Raw genomic sequence first — 22,177 nt, forward strand, 5'->3', positions numbered from 1 at the left:
AGTCAGACCGGATTCTGGCTGGCTTAATTTAGGGCCTCCCTATAAACTTGTTATTTCACCCGGGCACGGTGCCTTACGACCTGCGTCACACACAGTGTTGTGTGCCTGATGCATGTTCTTGTCGTCTTGTCACTTTTTGGATAATATAGCAAAACCATAACCTAAAAAGTTGTTTATTAACAACCTAATGTTTGCCTTAACCCCAAGATTAAACCTACAGGAGACCTCACACCTAACTGTAATTTTAAACAGAGATGATTTTTTTTATTTTTTTGTGATCATCAATTTACAAAGATACACATAGATTTTTGCTCCTTATACTGCTGGCACGGCTGCAACCGCCACCGTACTTCCCTGGAGATTTTCAAATGACTTTTACCTGACTGTTGATAAATTCTCAAATTGACCATCATAACGTTATACTGGAAAATAGGTACAACTAAATAGGGCTAAAATATAGTGACATATAGTGATGGACAAAATTATGTCCAACAACAAAAATCTACTCAGATGGGGGATCTGTATTCTGATAGCAATGTAGTATCTTACATCAATAGACAGGCTTACGAGGCAGCTTATCAATTTCCATATACATAGGTGTGTGACCAAATATACAAATTATAGGAAAAAATGAATAGCATACTCTGTATGCCTTCATACTTGACATGCATCAAATAAACTGATTTCATATTATATGCGTGTATGTGTAGTTTGCCTAATTTTCCAAGCTTTAGAAATAACACTTTGCCACTCAGTCTAAGTTCTCATTTTCAACGAACCAAAATAGTTCAGGATTTTTGCTCTGCATTCTTACAAAGGTGCATGCAGGTTATCATATAGAGTAGCCTACAATAAAAATAAGTGTAATTTATTTTCATCATCTCCCAGGTCACACACCAAGTACACTCTACCTTCCTCACTTATTGCCAGGGGTAGGATACCTCTTGTCAGGGTTCCACACCAAAAGGTTTCTGTTCTATTTATTTTAGGGTCCCTAACATGGAAAAGTATGGGAACTCCTCACCAAACTACATTTCAGTTGGTGCAATCATGCAATTGTGTATGTTGCAACTCCTTGGGTCTCATAGTTTGGTTATATTAGTGTTTGTCATAACATGTCATTAAAAATAACTGAGGGCCCCATCTTACTTCAAGATGCTCAGCCCATACAGGCTTACAAGGCACACACAAGAATTATTTCTATGTACACAAATGCATGACCAGATATACAGATTATAGGAATACTTTAATAGAATATTATGTATACATTCATATATACACAGACATACATCTGCACAATTAACTGTTGATATATGACACACATCTCCACACATAACCTAGCTCATATTGAAGTGTAAGCTCATGTATGTTTCTCTCATACTGCTGCAGCATTTCACCCATCTGTGAGATAAAACAAAAATACAATCCATTAATTGAATAAAAAAACAAGAAAGCCAAAAATGCAGGTGGCACAATGTTATAGTAACACAACAATCCACTACAGACTTTACCAGCGTGTTGACAGATGTAGGACTGACATAGATTTCGGCACATTTTGGAAAGGATCAGATTCACATCCTTGGGCTGCAAGACGAGAGAGGAAACATCTGTGTCACAACACAATTCTACGCTAGATATTTTCTTCCCTGTTTTTTCCCACCGTGTACAGCCTCACTGAAATTAATACAAAAGGCTAATCATGTTTTGCGTTTTATCGAATATTGCAAGCAGAAAAATTACAACATTCCCTGGTTTCACTTCCATTTTTTGGTTTGTTTTGCCCTTAGTTTATTAAGTGGCAGAGCCCAAAGAACTTCACAGTCATTTCTGAACATAACTATTTCATGTTGTTTATTTAGCACGAAGCTGTTTTCTCTCCTGCACTGTGTTATGAAGGATTTTCTGAGATTCATCAGTGCTTCAGTTGATCTTTCGAAAGTCAGGTCTTCACATGAATATGAATCACAGGTTAACTTCTTCAGTTCCTCTCTGAATGCAAGTTTTGAAGATTTGATGCACCGTGGCATGTTGTCCTTTGCGCCGTGTCTGTCCATGATGTTCTCTTTTTCTCCCTCTCTTCACCCATCCACCATGCTCTCTCCCCCTCCTCTGTATCCATCCACTATCCTCTCTTCTATCTTCAAGGGTGTTTAGATAAAGTTATGGAGACTGTGTATATGTTGGAAGTAGAGAATCCCATGAGTGCTTGGTGCAGTTAAAAATGGCAAACATGTGTTTGCAGGGTAGGAAAGACTCCTGAAATGCTCCCTACTCACACGATGACCCTCTGAGGTCCACAGAGTAAAAGATGTGAGATTGCTCACTCCTGACTAATCATGCACCATCATCTCTGTCCACGATATCCTGGGTGCTGGAATGGGAAGCAGAACCGATGCTCTTCAGACAGTGCAGGTCCACATTTCTTGGCCGGTTTTGTAGGAAGACTGGTAAATCCTTATTGTAGCCTTTGTGGCTTGTTGTATATCTATAATTCAACCTCTCATAATCTTTAATTTTTTCAGGAATGAATTCTCTAACAATAGTCTCAACTAAAGATTAAAGTGTCTGAGATTTTCAGGTAAAAAGCCTTGAGATTTTTGTTCATGGTTTTGACACCATTGTTGGTGATCACTGAAATATTAAATGCCTCAGGAGTGTAAGCTCTGCACCATTTCTGAAAAGGAACCAGAAAAAAAGATTATAATTCTGTCTAATAATTAGATATCCCCAAAGACACCCTCCCATCCCCGAAACATTTAAACACAGCTTACACATTTCTCAAGAAAAATCCACAACCTGGTTTGATAGCAAGGGATAGATACAGTTGCTGTGTATTGTAAAAAGTTGAGTCTTAAAAATGAGAAGAATCTAGGCAACATCCTTTGAAATGTTGTCTCAGCAGTAGGGCCTAAATGTCAGATTTTGGAGTGATAAACCAACAATAAATTTCATCTTTCAAAATGTTTGTCACAGCCCAAAATGTTTGTCAAAAATGACACAGACATGCTGCTGCAGTTCTGCGAGGCAGCCGTCAAGTAACCGGTGTAAGATGAAGGCTTTGTGCCAAAACGTGTGAGTGCTTATTTTTGTAATGTGTGTCTAAATAAATATGTGATATGTGAGTATCTAGTCATTTTTGACAAACATTTTGGGATGTGCTACCTTTCACTTTTTTTGAATATGCTCATCGGATGGCTTTGGTGCAGCACTTCAGCACTAATTTTCACAGAAAATTATGTTGTTGAAGCGCAACCCTTTCCTCTGCAAAAAATTTCATCCATTAGCCTAGTTAATACTAGCATGTTGATAATGTTACCTCTTTAGTAGAAATCCATCTTTGTTAAACGTATGTCCTCAGTTTTCCGTTGTCTACACTCCCCGAATGTCCCTATTGCTACCAAACAGCTCTCCTCTGTCTGGACCCAAACAGTTCTTTCTGTTTCCTGCCTGCAAGCTTGTGCTTTCCTACAGTCACAATCATTATTTGGTCGTTTAGTCAGTATTCCACTGTTTTCATTACATCTACATAAAGAAAGACATGTTTAACTCAGGATTCCTACACATTTACCACTTAAAAATTTCATACTTTTTCTAGATCTTAAGTTTTTGACGGTATGTGAAAACTTTGGTTAGTGTTCAATAAGACCTGATAATGGCTCTGAAATATCACTATCAGCTGGACCATATCACTTTACAGCTATAGATTATTCTTCACAGCAACAATTAACACAGAATGAAAAGGTCCATAATTCTCTCTCTCTCTCTCTATCTTTCTCTCTCTTCTGTGTGTGTGTTTGTGTGGATGTGTGGACTTGGTGCCAAAACTCACCATCTTTAGTCCACTTGAGCCAGGCCCGTTCTCTGTGGAATGCACAGATGTGTGTCTCTGCTGTTGGAAACACTTGGGCAAGTGCCTGCATCTCTTGCTCGCTGTAATCCGCCATGAAGTACCTTGGTATCCACTCAGGGTTCCTCGTCTTCAAGAGGTTCAGTGCTTCTGTGATTGACTTGGAGGTTTTGTTCTTACCTATAAGTTCTGAAACGGTTTTGTAGCCGACGTTTGCTCATACCACCAAAAAAAAGAAGCATGGAATATTTAGAAGTAAGTTGCATCCAATAGAACCATGTCTCCATATCTCTGCAGGGGCCTGATCTCTTATGCATGTTGGTGAATGAAGAGAAACTGATGAGAAGTTATGTCATCTTGTACCTTAGTGCACTTCCTAAAGAAGAAGCAATTCCCATCATCTTCCTCCTTCCATTTTGCCACTCTCCTCTCCTTTTCCTGGTCAAGAGCAGAGTAACTACCTGCCAATACCATGTGGATATAGTTCTGATTTGTAGCGTTAGATGGGAAGTGGGACTGGTTTTCTTTATGGTGTTTGCGCAAGTCATGCACACACAGGTCTGTCAACACTTATTGCTTCAAGGCTCTTTTCACAAATGTGACAGACGTTATTCCCAGTCCTACCAACCCCTGGATTTCACTTAAGGGTGGATATGTCTTGAATAGCAACATTGTGAATCATTGGTGTGGTTTTGGTTAAGTTCCACCAGTGGAATTTTGACATGGATAAATTTTGAGGTTGGTGGGTTTGTTTGGGCCAATTTTTGTATTAGCCTTCTCATGGCATCTTCTTTTCTGGCTCTGGAGGCATCTCCTTTGACACTAAATGTGTCACACCTAAAATAATTTAAAAACAAAAGTTTTGCAAAACATCCACGTTACCATGCTTACTCTTACAGTGCATTGGAAAGATTAAGCCCTGTGCTCCAATAATTCACAGTAGAAAGATAAGCCTGTTATACAAAAGTAGAGCCTCATCGTTTCAGTTTTGCGGAAATCAAATACGGAATCAGGCTTTAAAAATAAAACTAAAAACTCACCTCTTTAAATGCTGAATAAACAGTTTTGCTGCACAGTCCAATTTCTTCCTTCTCTGGACATGGAACCTCTTTTTGGTATATACATGTTCCAGAGAATGCTCCTGCTAGGCAAGATAGTCAATGATTGGTGCAGCCGTACAAACTTAGATTTGCAAAATTAATCATAAACCTGTAGATTTGAGTCTCTGATCAGATATCAAAGTATTTAAATTCAAAAGATCATTATTCAATAGCTGTACTATATCTATTATATTGTTTGCCAATGTACCTTAGCTGTAGAAGGTCTTCTACAAGGTGCTTTGTCATGTTGGCAGGTCAAAATGACTCTCTTTGTAACACAAAGGTGGGTATCTCTATTCTAGAGTAGTCCTCCACTTACCAAAGCTGTCTCAGTTTGCTGCAGTCTTTCAAGTTGTTAGACCTAGGATTATAAGAAAGGGCCATATGAAGGCACCAAGGATAGATGTATAAAATGTAAACCCAAAGAACAAAGATTTACATTACTGTCCTGTCACGCTGTGATTTTACTTGACTCATTCTCACTCTCACTCACACACACATAACTCAACTCTCATACACTCATTCGCTGATTGTAAATCGAACAGCTAAAAATAAGGTGTGATTCACTTTAAATTTGTTGGCAAACTGGTGATGTTAGGGTTATATAATTTAACATTAGGGTTAACCAATTTAACATTAACAATAGACTAGAGTAACTTAATTTTTTATAGCTCCACAGGGCAAACATTACCAAGTTCTCCACATGTGACACTTGTTTACAAAGGAAACCTGTTCACAAAGTTAGCTTGTTAATAATTAGCTAACATTAGCTAGCCAGTAAATTTCATCTAATATTTTCATGGCACATGACATGGGACACATATTACGTCATGTTAGCATGACTGGATAGTGCAAATTAAAAGATGTAACCTACATTATTTGTACAAAACTAACATTACTCACCCTCCATCGTGGGAAAACTCATGAGCATGTACTCAGAACATGGGCTGAGACAGGCACAGAGCTTGCTGAAGTGTGCACTGCTATGTCCTGCAAAACCATGCCCATCCGGGTGAAGTACGAAGCTTTTAGGGAGTTTCCCTAATTTTACTTGCTGGACAGGAAATACCATAGGTAGAGATGGAAGCTAGCATGGCTAGCGGGCTAACGACAGCAGTCCACAAAGTTGTAAATGATCAAATCTTATCACATGTGTTACTGTCATTAATCTTCGTTACTGTACAGATTGCTGCTTGTATTATCTCACCATGCGGATACAAAACAAGAATAGAAAAAAATCATCACTTAGAGTATTCAATCCCACTCTCTCAAACTTGCTGAATATTGGAGAATGGCTTCGCCTGTCAATCAGATTGAACTCTGCGTGAAGATGTGGGGTCAATTCACAAATAATTGGGGAGCGAAATACAGTCTGCACCCTAATAAGTGCAACAAAACTAACAGGAAAGTGGGGAAGACGTCAATCAATGGTTGCACATATCCACGCAGTCCTGAGAGGTCTAATCAGGCAACATAAGTGAAAACACCTGTGTGGGTGGACTTATGGATGTGTATGGGCTTGTCGTCTATTGTGACACTCACAATTTAAGTGTTTTTTGATTGTTGATATTGTGCAAAGTTTGGGCAATTTGCCAAATGACACATACTGCAAAAGCTAGTTTCATTGGAATTCATATTTATGCATTAGAAGATTATATGTTGTGTGAGGCTGTTGTGTCTCTTCCCAAAATATATTCATGACTATGTAAATTGAAAATATGTAAAATAGTAATTTTTATTGCAAATGGAGTAAAGATTCACTCATCACCCTAGTTCAGGAGAAACAATGCTGAAACTTTTTTTCTGAGAAGTACTGCATACCCATGTTCATGTTCAGAACTTGCCTGCACCAGTTAAACCAATAAACTATTGCTGAAGGTAAAGTGTTCCTCCAGGCTCAAAAACAACAAGGACACAAACATTGTAACACCTAGTTACAAAATAGTTGAGGTTGAATGTTTGCTGGCAGGTTGATGATTCGAAATAAGGCAAAGTGTAGAAGCATTTTTTTAGTAAGTGCCTTTATTCAGCTCTTTCTCTCTCCTGTCTGTGATTCCCTTGTACTTTCTACTAAAGATTATGGAAATACAAGGAATTAACCCATTCCTCACTGTAACCCCTCTGCCCCTGGTGTCCATCTCTCTGTCCTCTAGGCCTTGGATGGCAGGATCTACGAGCACGTGAAAGACTACCTGGTAGCGCTGTGCCGTACTGAGCTAGAAGCCTCTCAAGCAACACACAACACCTTCCAGTTCCTATTGGACAAATCCACCAGGGTGAGTCAGATGTGGTGAGAGACACACACCTTCTGTGGTCTGTTAGTTAGAACTTGTAGACACAGTGTTTTTAGGGAATATCCATCAATCTTCTTGACACCATAGCATGATCAAGCTGCTTATTTTGCAAAAGCAATATGCATGTGTTCAGTGAAATGAATGGGATACCTTGACATTTTGAGTTCATTTGTTATTACTAGGCACTACCAGGCTATTTTTCTGACATTACATGGTAGAGGAATTGTGCCGAGGATTGGCATTTAGGAGCATTGTTAGCACTCAGCATTTCAACAAAAACAATTTCAAAATGATTAATGCTGGAATGCTAATAAGACATTTCTAAGAAAACCAAAAGACAAAGGCAGAAACACAGTGTGTTATGAACAATGCAGCACACAGTCAGTAAGACACGATTAAAACAACAGAACAAAAATGTTCACAAAGATAAAATGATAGATTTGCCTCCATATAGTCACACTGCAATTTGTTTTCATCAACAGTGTGTGCTCACTAGCTAGCAGATTTTTTCTCAGGCAAATATACTGTACTTCACTGGAGTTATATTAGCTTTAGTGTGTATTTTTTGTCTTAAAGGTGCCCTGTGGCGTTTTCTTGTCAACAAGCAAAAGTTATGTTTATATTCAGTGTTTCTCACCAAAATGCATTGTGTATTCTTTAGGTGTAACAAATATGTTGAGGGCATTTCCTCAGTCATAAATATGTGCAAAGCCAGTTGAATTGTTTACATTCATATTTACTTGCTAGCAGTCTTCTTCTTCCTTCTCTTTGCTACGTTTGTTTGTGCTTTACCATCACCAAATCTCAATTCAGCGGAATAATGTTAAACCGACGCATAAATTTTGTAATAGTGGTAAAAAACTCCATCGAGTATCTTTTAAGGAACTTCTACTGTCCTGACCTGACATGGATGCCATTAATGTGATACCAGAAATCTTAAAACCAAATGAAACACTCACCGCTTGTAGGCTTGAAAGGTGGCTTTAAAAAGTTTGTAGTTTGCTCCTTCACAGGGGAACGGAGGCTGTGATCAGCTTGGATTCACAGAGGTTGCTGTGGATTCTGATATTGTCAAGTTTTCACAGCAGGAAACCTGCATACACTGCATGCACAGGATTAACTGTCTTCTTCTGTCACTCCCTCAGATAATACAAGAGTTCAACCAGCAGTTGTTCATGCAGGAAAACCCCGTGTTTCATAAAGCACACGACTTCCAGTTCCAGCCCAGCGAGTGTGACACGGTGAGACACTGTATACATATTCGCGAACATATGCGGCATCGTGCTCTTGTGCTCAGAGTAGTTTGTTGTTGAACTTGTGTTGTTTGTATATGAACCTGTTTACACGGCATGCATACATACATGCTTGCACACACACACACACACACACACGCAGGTCAATAGCCTCTTGTGTTGCCACATGTGGGCTTTTTCCTCCTCTTACTTTTCTGTCCCCAATAATTTTCTATCTGTGTATTAATTCCTTTGCTCATCTCGAACTGTTGGATCACTGAAATGGAATTCACATACTTTTATTCCTATAATTTTGAGAGAATCCCATTAATACATCTTGGACTGAGAGGCTTGCCTCCTTCCTTGCTGGAAAACAGAGAGCCAAAGCTCTGATCATCCTTATTCCCTAGAGAGATCTTTGGTTCTTTTGTTTCCAGCCTTTGGAGATTTTGTTTTAGATTAACAATTGAGGACAAAGTCTTCTAGTTAACTAGAGCCCGGTGAGAGCATGGTAGAAGCATGAATCTACTCTGTGTTCTTATTTTAATAATTTTAACGCCAAATGTCGTGTGCCCACCAGGAACATCTCTTTGTAGCGCTGGCTTCTTTATCATTTACATGAGCTAGACTAGAAGTCTTTTCAAATCAAGTGGTTGCTGAATAGCAAAAATATTTTAAATTTATCAGAGTCTCTGTACAGCAGAGAGTCTCTAATACAGCAGTGGGAATCATGCTGTCTCACCCCTCTGGGGACTTGTTAAGTGCTGGCTAAAGAAGAAATGTCTCCCAGTGGACACTGACCCCTAATTCCTCTATGTGCAGCAGCTATCCTTTTCTCCTGTGTGTGAGTCATTTTGTGCATTTTGTGTCTTAGCTTTCCAATTTCTCTCTGTACTCTCTTTCACTCTGTGTTCTATTAGTTTTTCTTAAACTCTAATCTCCTTCTTACTTTACATATACTGGTATTCTAACATTTCTCTGTAAAACGATATGCTATTCCTTCCCAGTGTCTTCCTAATCCTGTTTAACCTTTGCTAACACTTTTCCCTGAACTTTTTTCCATTAACCCCTCCTTGTATTTGTGTGTCTGTGTGCTTGCACTGCTGCTCCTTGGGCGCGTGGGCGTACGGGTGCCTCCCTTTGTGTATGTGTGTGTGTGCGCGTGCGTGTGCCAGACTCTGAGCTCGGTGCAGCAGTTGGTGGACATAGAGCCGTCGCCCGTCAGTGCCATGAGAATGACCCTGGCACAGGTAGTCTTAACTGTTGTTAGCATTCCCATCTTCATTCCTGACTCAAACCATGGATCATATACCTCATTCATGTCTGTCTATGTCAATCTATCCTGGTGACATTTAATTGAAGATGTACTGCAGGAAACTCATGTATTACCACACATAACTTTGCTCAATCTTTTAATAATGTCGAATAATAATGCCTCAATCCTAACAGCTGAGGTTAATGATCGACTGGTAATACATGAGTCACAATGTTTGTATGCAAACTACAAAGCACCTTAACCTAACTTGGGATTTGGCTTATGCTGTTGCCCTACAAAAATAACTTTTTCCACTATTGGTAGCCACGATGCATTTGTGTTTAGATGTAGTACCATGCATCTGGTACACTCCATGATCTTTGTGATGCATGCTCAGAAATAAATCAAACTAAGATAAATAGATTGCATATTTTATAGAAAATTTATGAAAAATTCAGGGTTGTGAATTATTGTGCATACCCTAATAAAACTTGATAAATGTCAGCGTCAACCATATTCATCTTTCACTACTATAAGTCTGCAACATGAGGCTCACACCTCTCAGCCTGACGCTATCGTTACCTTACATAACTCAAAACAGGTTTCACAAGGAGAAGCCCACAAAACACTAATAACCAAATAACTTGCAGGTCACTGACTTGACAATATAATGTTAAGAAGAATAAACAATGTCACCCTGCCTAACTAGACTGCTTGAATTAGAAGTGCAAAGATGGGCAGTGTTCCCATTTCCACTGCCATGACTTAACCCTGATTGACTCCAGGCAGTCATAACACACTAAGTCAACTTGAATAACCTTTAAATCCTAACTATCCTTGCTGCCAAACAGCGTGAGCCTATCCCTCTTCCTAAACAGAAAGTGAAGTAGCGTAAACATATGCTAGCCAATTTCCACATGAAGACTTTATTTATGCATTAGGGACTATGAGCATGTAAAATATCAGTGCACAGAAAGACTCAGAAGAAAGAACAAGGCTCAGCTTATATTAGGCAAGTTTGCACTTATATTGATGCAACAAAGGGTTATTTTATTGGGCATGAATATTTTCTTATTTAAAACACATCATTTTGCTCTACAGTTTATTTGTTTTCACAGTGGTTTGGCAGCAAGAGGATGTTGTTCATCTTGGCAAATAGTGGTCAAGATAGATTTTTCCTGTAAACTTAATCTTACTGTAAAAGCTATTGCAAAGAACTTGAGGCCCCCTTACCATGTCTGTTTGTCACAGTAAGCTGAACATGACATCTGCATGCTGAAGCTCAACCACCCAGGCGTGGCTACTATTACACCTATGACATCATGACCATGACTTTTATAAATAAATTCAAGGAAACATGACATACGTGTATGTGCGAATTACTAGTTTAGACTTACTGTACATTTAGGGGTAATCTTGGGCGTAACTTGAACACGACTTTCTTTCATGCAACAACAGAGCAGTCAGACAAAAGTAAAGGACCTCAACAGTTTTACATGTTTCTCATTTGATATCTAATGATCATACACCCTTCATTTTCTAGTTTCTCTGTGAATAATGAAACATAAATACAGCCTTTCTTGATAGTGGGTTCAAGGCACTGTAACGCTGTCGTACTGTCATGTGTTGGTGAGCAATGCAGTCTCTGCACCAGATGACTCATCAGATGCCGTAACCTTGTTGCATCATCTGTTGAAATATCAGTACGCTATCATTGTCCTCCTGTAGTGAAATGAGTCAAACGTTTGCTGTGTGTGATTTTTATTTGTTCATTTGTAGTGTCTTATGGGTTCAAATTATGGTCTTTCAATGCAGAATGACAGCCACTGCACTTCTTTTGTTTTTTTCTTTTTTTGTGTGTCTATGTCTTCTTTGATAGTTTGAAGTAGAGAAATACATGAAAGATGGAAAAGATGGCAAAAGATTTTCAACCAAATATTAAAATTGGAAATATGGTTGAATTTCATGTAGAAACATGTATTGATATTGTGAACACAATCTTCCAATAGTAAATTAAGTGTATTGTGACTGAGTGGCCCTGCCTTGTCCGAAACAACAAAACAAATACTGTCTGAATAAAAAGGATAATAATGTCTGCATCTCCCTAGAAGCAACCAAGAAGACAGAAAATACTGGCACGTTTGCTGGCACAAGTGTTGCACATTAGATAAAACTAAAACCAAATCAGGGCTATGTATTTGTCACATTCAGAAGGCACTGCTGTCTGTTTCACTGCAGGATGTGCAGACACCCTGGAGTCATTGGCTCGCATTGCTTTTAAAAACCTATTAAAAAAAGCTCACATAGAAATACTCCTGCCTTGACTAAACTGTGATACAGGTGCTGTTCAGTGAAGTATTGTATTAGTCAGGACAGCGGTACATCTCTGCAAGCAGTCGAGAGAGATCCTTTTTTTTTAAACAAGGGGAACCAGTGTGTGAAACGATGCAAACCTGCATAAGAACTGTTGTTTCTGTGACAAATGCCTTAGTAAACATAAAAAAAAGAGAAAGTGTTTGTAGTGAAGGATGAGAACACTTTACTACAGCATGTACCCTCCATTTCACACAGATAACTACTACTACTTGGACAGTTCAATGTTACCCCCTCATCCATGTGGTTTCATAATAACACAGTTGTTCTACACACTATTTTAAATGACTGTTATGGTTGTTATTGAACCATGATCATACCATACTGGGTTCACTGCTCTGCACTTCACGTTTCCCTTAGCTGACAGGCTGACTTGCCATAATTTTGCCTGTAATCACATTATAGAAGTTACTAATGGTTTATCATTGTGACCTTGCTTTAATAAATGCGCATTTCACATTGGTACATTAACACTTTTAGAATGTAATGACAGTAATATAGATTATTAGTGTTAAAGGTCCCCATTACATGGTGATGAATAAGAATAAAAAGTGAATTATGCTGTACTGTACTGCACCGTCACTTAATATCCTGTATGAGCTCACACTTAACCAGCCTATCAGCTGTTTCATACAGACCAGCAGAATGTTTCAAGGTGCTCCATAACTTTATTTAGAGGCTTACCAGCACGCATTTAGGAGTAGAGCTGTAACAATTAGTTGATAAATTGATTAGTTAATCGACAGAAAACTAATCTGAAACAATTTAGATTATCAGTTAATCGTTACAGTCCATTTTCAAGCATGTCTTATCATTGTAGTGTCTGATGCTTCAGAGACCAAGCGATTAATCAATTTATAAGAAAATAATCTGCAGATTAATTGATAATGAAAATAATCGTAAGTTGCTGCTCCATTTAGTAAGTAAACATAAAGATAATTTACCTAATGTGGAACACAAACAACATCACAGAAAGTCACTTAAAGGTCACATACAAGGAAAAGATTTTACATGCCAGCGTTCACATTTTCCCTACAACAGTGGTAGGCAACCTGAAAGAAACTCTGTTTACTCAATTATACCAATAATTTTTAGCAAACTATCAAGTCACAGATTAGCTTAGCTCTCTCCATGACATGTCAGTTTTGGAGCCACTGTTCAAATCTCGTTTTCTGCCTCCCTGCCTTAACTCCCTGCGAAGCTCCCTGGGCTGAATGTAATTAAGCCGTAAATCACATGTGTAATACTCTTCGTTTCACACCTATACTTAGCCAGATTTATGCCCTCTTGTTACTGAAGCAGCGCATAATTAATAGATATGATGTGCATGGAAACTCGCAATTAAAATACCGTGTACTTTAGTCTGGCTAACACACTTTCATTATCAGATTATGGGAATCCCAGACTCAGGTCTGTGAACACAACAGTGACATTGAATGGATTTACATCCTGAGGCTTAGCGAGTTTCTTTTTTTGGTTGTATTTTTGTTTGTCTCTAGCCAGAATAGATGTCATACTTTACATTTTGCTCATTTTTGAAGCAAATATGTAAACCACATGCTAAGATGCCATATAATTTGGATTATTGGCATGGAAATGAGCCTTTTGTTTTTGTGTTTATTCCTGGCAGTCAGAAAATTAGCAAATTAAACCAGTGCCTTTTTTTGTCCTAATAACACACATCTCATGTCAGAATCAAAAGCATGCTGATTCTGTGGTTGGTAAGACGTGGAGTAATGAAAAATTGTGTAAAATTAGAACTTAGAGAGACTGATTTCCTGTAACACGATAGTCTCTGAAGAAAAAATGCCACATGTTTATAATTGATGTTGAATGTTTAATTGGAAAGCCATGCAGATTCTTTGACAGGCTCACATATGTGCTTTTGTATGTAAAGAAAAAAAAAATCACTCACATTGCCACGGACCTCCTGCTCTCTCACATGTGGTTTTAATAGCAGAAATTTCATTCCAAGAGAATAACGATACAGCTTTGCAACACACACACGCTGTATTAATTATGTGAGAAGGAAACATTCATTCTCTCACACTTTCTTTTGCTTAATTAACAGCTTCTGCATATAACATACCTTGTACCATTATCGCTGACAGTGTACTTACGTGTGCACTTGTGTATGTGTGTGTTTGTCTGCCATGGTGGTGTGTGTGTGTGTGTGTGGGGCTGGGTATAAATGTGTGTTTACCCATGCCTGCGTGGTTGTGTGTGTGTATATGTATGCTTGTTTGTCTATATTAGAGTCGTCAACTTGAGTCGGAGACGGGGACGACGGAGGAGCACAGTTTGAACAAGGAGGCCAGGAAATGGGCAACCAGAGTGGCCAGAGAACACAAGAATATCATTCATTACAAGAGAGTAAGATGGACACACATACTCAAATACATCTACCTGCTTACATGTTTACAATTTCATATTATTAGCTTTACAATGATACTTGTTATAGGAAGACAATATGTGAATATGTGTATATGTTTTTATTTTTAAGACACATACTATTTCTAGTTGACCTCGTGTTTGTGTGTGTGTGTTTCGGTCAGTCTCTGGAGGAGTGTGAGAGCCATGGCTTGCCCCCCACAGAGCAGGGCAGAGCAGATCTGGAGATGAAGATAGAAGACACCAAAGAAAACATACGCAAAGCTGAGGTTTGTGACTTTTTTTCCCCCCCTTTTTTCTGTTCAGACCAACATTAGCACTATGTGAAAGAACACAGCCCCTTCATTCATTTCAATGAGACTACTGCATTGGTGCTGTGGGAGTAACAACACAGAGGGGTCTGACAAAAAAAAAACAGGTTCATACAGCAAAAAAGGTGAACTTGACTCAACTTTAACAGCAGATGCAATTGTCGATTGCAGCGGATAATCGAATAGAGACAATCACACATATTGCGGTACATTACTAAATGTAAATGGGGTAAATCTATTGTTTACCCGATTGTCCCAAAGGAAGGTAAAAGGAATGTTGCTGTCGAAATCCTTCCTCATAGTATTATGAGTTGCTGTACAGTGTGCCGTATAGTGTTTTTGTGCTTGATAAGTCTCTGCTGCTCAAACCGGCCTCTTGGATTGCACTTATTATTTTTTTACTGGTATCTGAAAATACACACCAACTCCAACATAGCACCTTTGTCTTTATTTTGAGCACCTGGTCCGCTCTGTGGTAGACCTGTCTAGGGCCTAACCTGCCTCTCACCCAGTGCATGCTTGGATAAGCTCCATCCCCAAAGACCCTGCACAGGAACAGATGGATGCATGTTTCCTCTCTCCTTTTGTTACTGCTTTTTCTGATCCAAGTTTACAAGTAGTTCTTTAAGATACAGTACAATATGTGAGTTGTGCACACTTCACTTTTGTCCTGTCTGTGTAAAGTCAGCTCAATTTAAAAAGATGAACTATTCAACAACCCTTCAGTATAGAGCTGCAGTGATTCGTCAATAGAAAATTAAACAGCAACTATTTTGATAATCGATGCATTGTTTAAGTCATTTTTCAAACAAGAGTCCCAAACATTCTCTGCTTCCAAATTCTCAAATTTTAGGATTTGCTGTGTTCATGTGTCATATATGACAGTAAACCAAATATCTCTGGGTTTTGGACCATTGGTCTGACATGTTATACATCTCCTTGAGCTGTGGGAAATAAACAACACACATTTTCCCCTATTTTCTGACAATTCATAGACTAAACAAAAAAATAATCTGCAGGTTAATCGATAATGAAAATAATCATTGGATGTAACCCTACTTCATTAAACACAATCAAATAGTTAGTGTGGTGTGGCCAGTCACTGCAAACAGAATTTTTGTTTTCACAGCTCCAGAAGTTCTCGATGTTGAACACTGTCTTAGACTCACTTCCTGATGTAACATCAATAAAACATTAGCCCTGCAAGCAAGCCCACTGCTACACTGACAACATGAAATTTAGCCCATCATATTTCCTCTACCCGGTGTTTGGGCTGACTGACTAATTATTTGGTAAATATTTTGAATGCAAACGGAGCCAGTTGGTGTTCAGTCTGCTCATCAGCAAGACTGACGTAGCAGGGTGGAATTAACTAACAGGGCCCCAGGATTTATCAAGTTATTCAACCGTTCTTATTCACCAAGCCCAGGAATCCCTCGCCGTACACTGATTTATTGCATTCTGTTCACTCGTAGAGGCTTTTGCAGTGTTATGTCTGCACACACAATACACAAGTGTGACAGCAGTACAGCTATTAAAATCCGAGTTATCAAATGTCATACTATCTGTTTTTCGTGGATTTCCGACTTTTTTGGCTCTCTCTCCCGCTCCCCTGTCTTTCCTTCTTCCCCTGCTTCTTTCTTTACATCCTCTTTCCAGGCTCCCTCTCTCTCCCTCTCGGCCTTTCCACTCGCAGAGATATCTATCATTTATGTATTGATTCTGGCAGATTCAACCTGTCACACTATAAATGAGATCACTACATCATCTTTACCCTCCTCTGTTCCCTGTTAGAAGCATCTGTTTTTGTGTTGTCTTTTAGTTTTCCAAATCTATGCTTTTTCTGTTTCAACGTATTTTATTCTTTCACTCTGCTGAACTCATTCTCTACCTCTACTGTAATATCTGTCTTTGCCTCCTTAGTACCTCTCAGGCTTTCATATATGTGGCACCTTTGGCTGTCAGGTTTGATTAAAGAAAAACCATTTAACTCCTGATGTTAGTCTCTGTGTAAACACTATTTTCCTATATTTACTTTTTTCATCCTCTTAAGTATTTTTACATGTTTGTGTTAAGTGTATCTAATGTAATTTTACCGCCTTAAATGAAAGATATACTAGCTTTTGGTAGTTATTTCATTCCTCCTTACACTAAAAGAATACACCATCAGTAATGTATGATCTCACTTTCTACAAATACTTAAAGAAAGTGAGTCTTTTCAGAGCAAAGTGCAAGCATGTGACCACTTCACTGTTTTCCTACCAAACCCTCTCTCTCACTCTCACCCTCCCTTTTTTAGTGCTTTTTGCTCACACTGTCTCTCTGCTATTCTTTGATTCTTCAGGCCAGCATTACCTTGAGTAAGATGATGAATATTTTATGAGCTCATTTGGTACAAATGGCTTCATCACAGAGCTCTTATCACAGGATATACAGGGAGTGAAAGCAACACAAAATACATTATCCAGGTTTGATTACAGCATTATCAGGATAGTGATTGTTTCATTCTTTCCTTTTACACAAAGTCCCATCCTCCCAAAACGAGCCTCTTGTAGTTCCCATTTCAAGACCTTGTCAGCAAGGAAATGAAGCCTGGCTATATTTAGGATGGAGAAATAATAGGGGAGACAACGTACAGTATATACAATGAATCTCAATTTATGGATCAGAAAGTTTTGATTTGCTGCATAATTATCCAACTTTTTCTTTGGTAAAAAAGAAACAGAAGCAGTGAAAACATAATATAATAATATAATATTTTTAACAGCTGTGTAGAATTGCGTGAGCACATTTTTGCTTATTATTTCTGCTGATTTTCTACACGCAAATGTCTCCAATAGTGACAAGAGAAACAAATTAAATACCTGTGTACTTTGCTTCCAAATATTGGTGTTCCAAGTATTTTTGTGATGTTCGATCGATGACAAATGTGCGGTGAATCTAAGGTAAGATTTCAGATATATGTAAACACGGTGAGGCAGTAAACTCGATGATGAAAAAAGAAATTCAAGTACACTCTTTTACTCTGCTCCATCAACTTAGTGCTCATTGGTGTGTCAAAAATAAAGCTGTTTGTCAGAAATGCCAGCTTAAGCACTGAGGGCTGTTGCCAGCTATTGAAAAAGATTGATAGCATAGTTGGCCTCCCAACCTTTCCTCATTTACTGATTTTTCATAAAATGCCTACTTTGCTTGTCACAACATCCTAAACGCTTCGACAGGCAAACTGAATTCCAAAAATCGATGTTTAGAGTTGATGCACTGCCTGAGCTGAGGATCGGAAACACCATCTGTTATTTTATGTCATGCTACAGGGCATCTGTTAGAAATATACAAGCTTTACATTTTTAGTTCTTAGATACAATTTTATCTAGCCTAACTTCTTTTTTTTCATTTTCACATACAGTACATTGTGATAATGTGTCAGTTGGTTTCCTCTCTTGCCACACAACCTTCAATCTGCATATTTATATATATATATTATATATAGTTAGTAGAGTTAAGTGCAAAATACCCAGCCCACACCGGAAGTTCAAATGTCTCTCCTGTCCTACTAAATTTGTTGCTTTGTTGGCACAGATTAATACAAATGAGCCACAAAACTAGAAGCAATAAAACAGCATAGATAGAGTATGTAATGCCTTTGAATCTGTAGCCAGTTAGCAGTATACACCATAATGTTCAGAAGGATACTATTTCTTTCTCTTCTGTTTGAATGAAATCAATAAACCCTGACTCAGAGAAAGAGTAGAGTTATGTACAGTATTCTGTTCTGTCTACAGATTGTTGATGTTTGGATTTTATGGCCTTTGCCTGAAACTGGAGACTGCGTGTGTCTTTCTATGAAAAGACTTGAATACTACCTTTCCAAAATTACACAGCAGTGATACACAAGATTAAATGTATTATTTATCCAAACTATCACAGAAATATTGTTTTGATTGAAACTAAACCAAACATGTTATCTTGAGAAAGAAGAAGTTCTAACTCAACTAGGTGATTTTTGTCGCAGAGAGGTGTATTATATTTTTGAGGGTACATGGTACTGTTGCATTTTCTACAGATGTCCTACAGATTCATGTACAAATATAAGAGCATGACAATCAGTGACTGTCTAGAATTAATTCAGATTAGTGCAAAATAACCCCCAAAATACATATGTCCTCCTCACAGACACACCCTCACATCAAAGCTCTTTACCTGGTGGCAAAAGCAAAGAGACCTCCCTCTCCCTCTCTCTTGTATATACAGTATCTTGCATATATATTTATCTTTTTCTCTTTTGTACACATACTTTTAAATACAGCAGAAATCCCACCTGAAATTCCCTATATTGATATTAGATGGTTATTGCGATCTTTGCTGTTTTCCTTTTGCTGTAGAAGTTTTTAGAGGATGATCGAGTGAAAACATTTGAGTCAGGAGGCTCCACACTAATAAGCTGTTGAAGGCTGTTCTCAAACAGGCTCCACCAGACAATCTGGCCTCATTAACATGTTGCAGTAAAAACCCCACAGACAGGAGATGAAGCATTCCAGAAAATAAAACTAATAAGGATTGGAAGATTGATTAGAATCTGGACAAAATTGTATCTGCTTTGCCAAATTATTAAAACCTGCCTCTTTGATCCCACTCGTCCTCTTTATGTTTGACTCTGCAATACCTCACATACTGTATGTAGTTTCTTATTTTCAATTTCACATTGTTCTCTCTTATAACTCTCATATACTGTATATCTTATGGCTTTTCTGAACAAGTTCAGCTGTCATTTTAAATCTGCTTTAGTCTTCTTTGAAAAGTTCGTCCCATAATTCTAAATGATTAATAATTAGTTATAGCCAGACATCCTGTGTATCTGCCTGCCTGTCCACCTTTCTTTCTGTTTTACTGATTTTCCAGTCAAACTATCTGTCTTTCCAAGAGTTAGCTGTACTCACACCAGTGGCTACTTATCCCATTGACTTTATCTGAAGAATGCACTGCTAGACATCCTTGAAAGCACAATATTTCAATATTTCAACTTGTCTCCTCTTTAGTCCAGTATGTTTCAGCTCCAACAACAACAGCGGGAGCCCAGGCTTGTGCTTCTCTCTAGCATTTGTTTGGTGCTGCTAACGGAAAAGGGAAAAAAAAAAAACTAAACAACTAAGGCACTTAAGGGGCTCAGGTCTTTATTGATCAAAGCTGGGGAGTCTGTCTTGAGGTGTCTGTCTGTCTGGCTGCACATCTCTGTGGGAGAGAAGTATCAGCTATCAATCTGCTCTGTCAGCATGAGAAAGGAAGGGAAAGGAGCGGGTAACAAAAGAGGAAATTGATGAAAACGGAGAGGCAAGAATAAAATAGAAAGGATTAGAGATGAAAGAAAGTTGAGGAGGCGAGACCGATTGATTGTAAATCTCAGGGGTTTCCCTGCTGTTGGTTGTAGCTTCATCATATCGTCTCCTTAGTAAAGAACACAGCACATGTCCAGTGTTCACAGTGCTCACAGCTCATTACACGAAAGTACAGCAAGTTTTAAAAAAAAGTCACAACAAAAGAAAAGTTTGGAGTGAACCGAAAAACTTAATGTGTTGATGGTGATGTTTAAATTTTAAATGGTTGTTTATTAGAGATTAATATTGTGTGAATTGAGAGAGATGTATCATGACCAGAGTCAGTTGTGTGTGTGCTCCACAACTCACTTGAGGTCCTTCTCCCTGCATCAGTTCTAAACCCATTATAAATGAGAAATGACTCCCGCCTTGCTGTTTATAGAGATGTTTGCCAGTTGTGTATTACATTGATATTGCCTTGTGTTTGTTTTGTTTCTGCATTATAGCCCAAAAAATAACATAGTTTGTCTTTTCTTTTCCATCACTGGGAAAGAGGTTGCCACAACTGAAATAATGGAAAGCAGAGACTTGCGGTTACAACCTTACCTTACAACCTGGAGACCAAAATGACTGCAGCTTGTGTAATCCCAGTAATCAGGCTGGTTAATAGCTGCTGGCACTCTTAACCCACAGTGAGACATTTTAGGCTTTCACTTTTGATTGAATTTTTTTTTTTTTTTTTTTTTTTTACAACCTCTTACCCTGGTAGTTTTGGCCATTGTTCCTATCAGTCATAATAACATTTTACTTACAAGGTTGATTGTAGTCCCTAATTTGGTCAATCAAACAGGTTTTAAAAGTCCACATTTTAAATAAAATAATCCAAGTAGGAAAAAAAACCTTGTAATGTTCCTTTTAAGACTAGTACAAACACTAATGTGTGTATGCCAGTAATATAGTTGGTTTTCCTAACATTACTAAACTTTTCTTTCTCCAAAGACGATAAAGTTGAAAGCCGAGGCTCGGTTGGACCTTCTGCGGCAAGTGGGGGTTGCTGTGGATACCTGGCTGAAGAGCGCCATGAACCAGGTATGTTTTGTCTGTGAGTGCTGGAGAATGTGTGTACCTGTATTATATATATATGTATGTGTTTGTGTGTGTAAGCCTCTCTTTCTCTCTGCATGACTTATTTCATGCCAGCAAGTGTGAAGCAGTGTGTGATACACGTTTCTGAATGCATTCATACACGCATCTCTTGGAGTGTATGTGTGTGTGTGTGTGTGTGTGTTTATTCATATGCTACCATGCATGAATGCCAGTTTTTACTGTACTGTATACTGCAGTATGTGTTTGTGTGTGAGTGTGCTTGTTTGTAATATGTGTATAAACCCCCCACTCTCTCTGTGCATGCTGTAGGTGATGGAGGAGCTAGAGAATGAACGTTGGGCCAGCTACACTTCCCACGATCCCTCACTGTCGGTGAGATACCTCCCCTCACTATGCCTGCGTTGCTGCTTTTCTGCCAAGCCATCAGTACTTGTCTTGTTTTCCCCAAAACAGAAAGTTTATTAATGAAATTTGAAAACATAGAGTGGGAGGAATTAATAAACAGCTATCTTGCAAACATAATTTAAATCATAATGTTACTTTCTCCAATTCTTAAGACTAATGCCAAAGCATAAATGCATACAGTACATGCATAAATTATGTTTGTCAGCAATTTTCAGAGTTAAAGCAGTTTTTGACTTGGCTGGAAAGTGCAAATCTGACACCTGCAGGCCAGAAGTAGGACATTTATTACCGAAGAACATAAATCATGCTTGAGTTGTGTTGTATGCATGGTGGCCTGTTTTACTCACTTCAAATGAAAACCACCAGACCACTGACAGTGTCACTGTATGTTAGTCATATGACTGCTATTTGTTTTTCACCACAGTTTTTTTTTTCCTTTGGCACCAAACAATCACTCTCCATTCAGTTCATCACATTCAAAAAATGTAATTTTAAGTTCTTGAAATTATAGACTTTTCATTTTTTACGACTTTATTATAAAACCACCCAG

The 22,177-nt window shown here is 38.4% G+C and overlaps 1 protein-coding gene and 1 long non-coding RNA gene across 7 annotated transcripts in view; one reads left to right on the plus strand and one right to left on the minus strand.

Annotated features, from left to right (window-relative positions):
- The window catches only part of LOC121898919 (F-BAR and double SH3 domains protein 2-like), a 77,269-nt gene that overhangs the window by 44,904 nt on the left and 10,188 nt on the right, over window positions 1–22,177 (plus strand). For 3 of the 5 annotated variants that reach the window (XM_042414444.1, XM_042414445.1, XM_042414446.1), the window contains exons 9-15: window positions 7,101–7,223; window positions 8,387–8,482; window positions 9,649–9,723; window positions 14,358–14,474; window positions 14,657–14,761; window positions 21,115–21,204; window positions 21,532–21,594. In XM_042414444.1, coding sequence (XP_042270378.1) covers window positions 7,101–7,223; window positions 8,387–8,482; window positions 9,649–9,723; window positions 14,358–14,474; window positions 14,657–14,761; window positions 21,115–21,204; window positions 21,532–21,594 — 669 coding nt within the window. The remainder of the gene's footprint in view (window positions 1–7,100; window positions 7,224–8,386; window positions 8,483–9,648; window positions 9,724–14,357; window positions 14,475–14,656; window positions 14,762–21,114; window positions 21,205–21,531; window positions 21,595–22,177) is intronic. The other 2 variants (XM_042414447.1, XM_042414448.1) reach the window with 1 other exon arrangement.
- On the minus strand, window positions 1,255–6,405 carry LOC121898920. Of its 2 annotated transcripts, none has more exons than XR_006096575.1 (5): window positions 5,851–6,405; window positions 5,267–5,308; window positions 4,888–4,991; window positions 1,512–1,584; window positions 1,255–1,401 (listed from the first exon to the last, which is right to left on the minus strand). It is a non-coding gene; the product is annotated as an uncharacterized LOC121898920 (long non-coding RNA). The 2 variants fall into 2 exon arrangements; XR_006096574.1 differs by having other exon boundaries at window positions 1,257–1,401; window positions 4,888–4,988.

This window comes from Thunnus maccoyii, chromosome 6, assembly GCF_910596095.1.
Source record: "Thunnus maccoyii chromosome 6, fThuMac1.1, whole genome shotgun sequence".
In the NCBI taxonomy this organism is placed as follows: Eukaryota; Metazoa; Chordata; class Actinopteri; order Scombriformes; family Scombridae; genus Thunnus; species Thunnus maccoyii.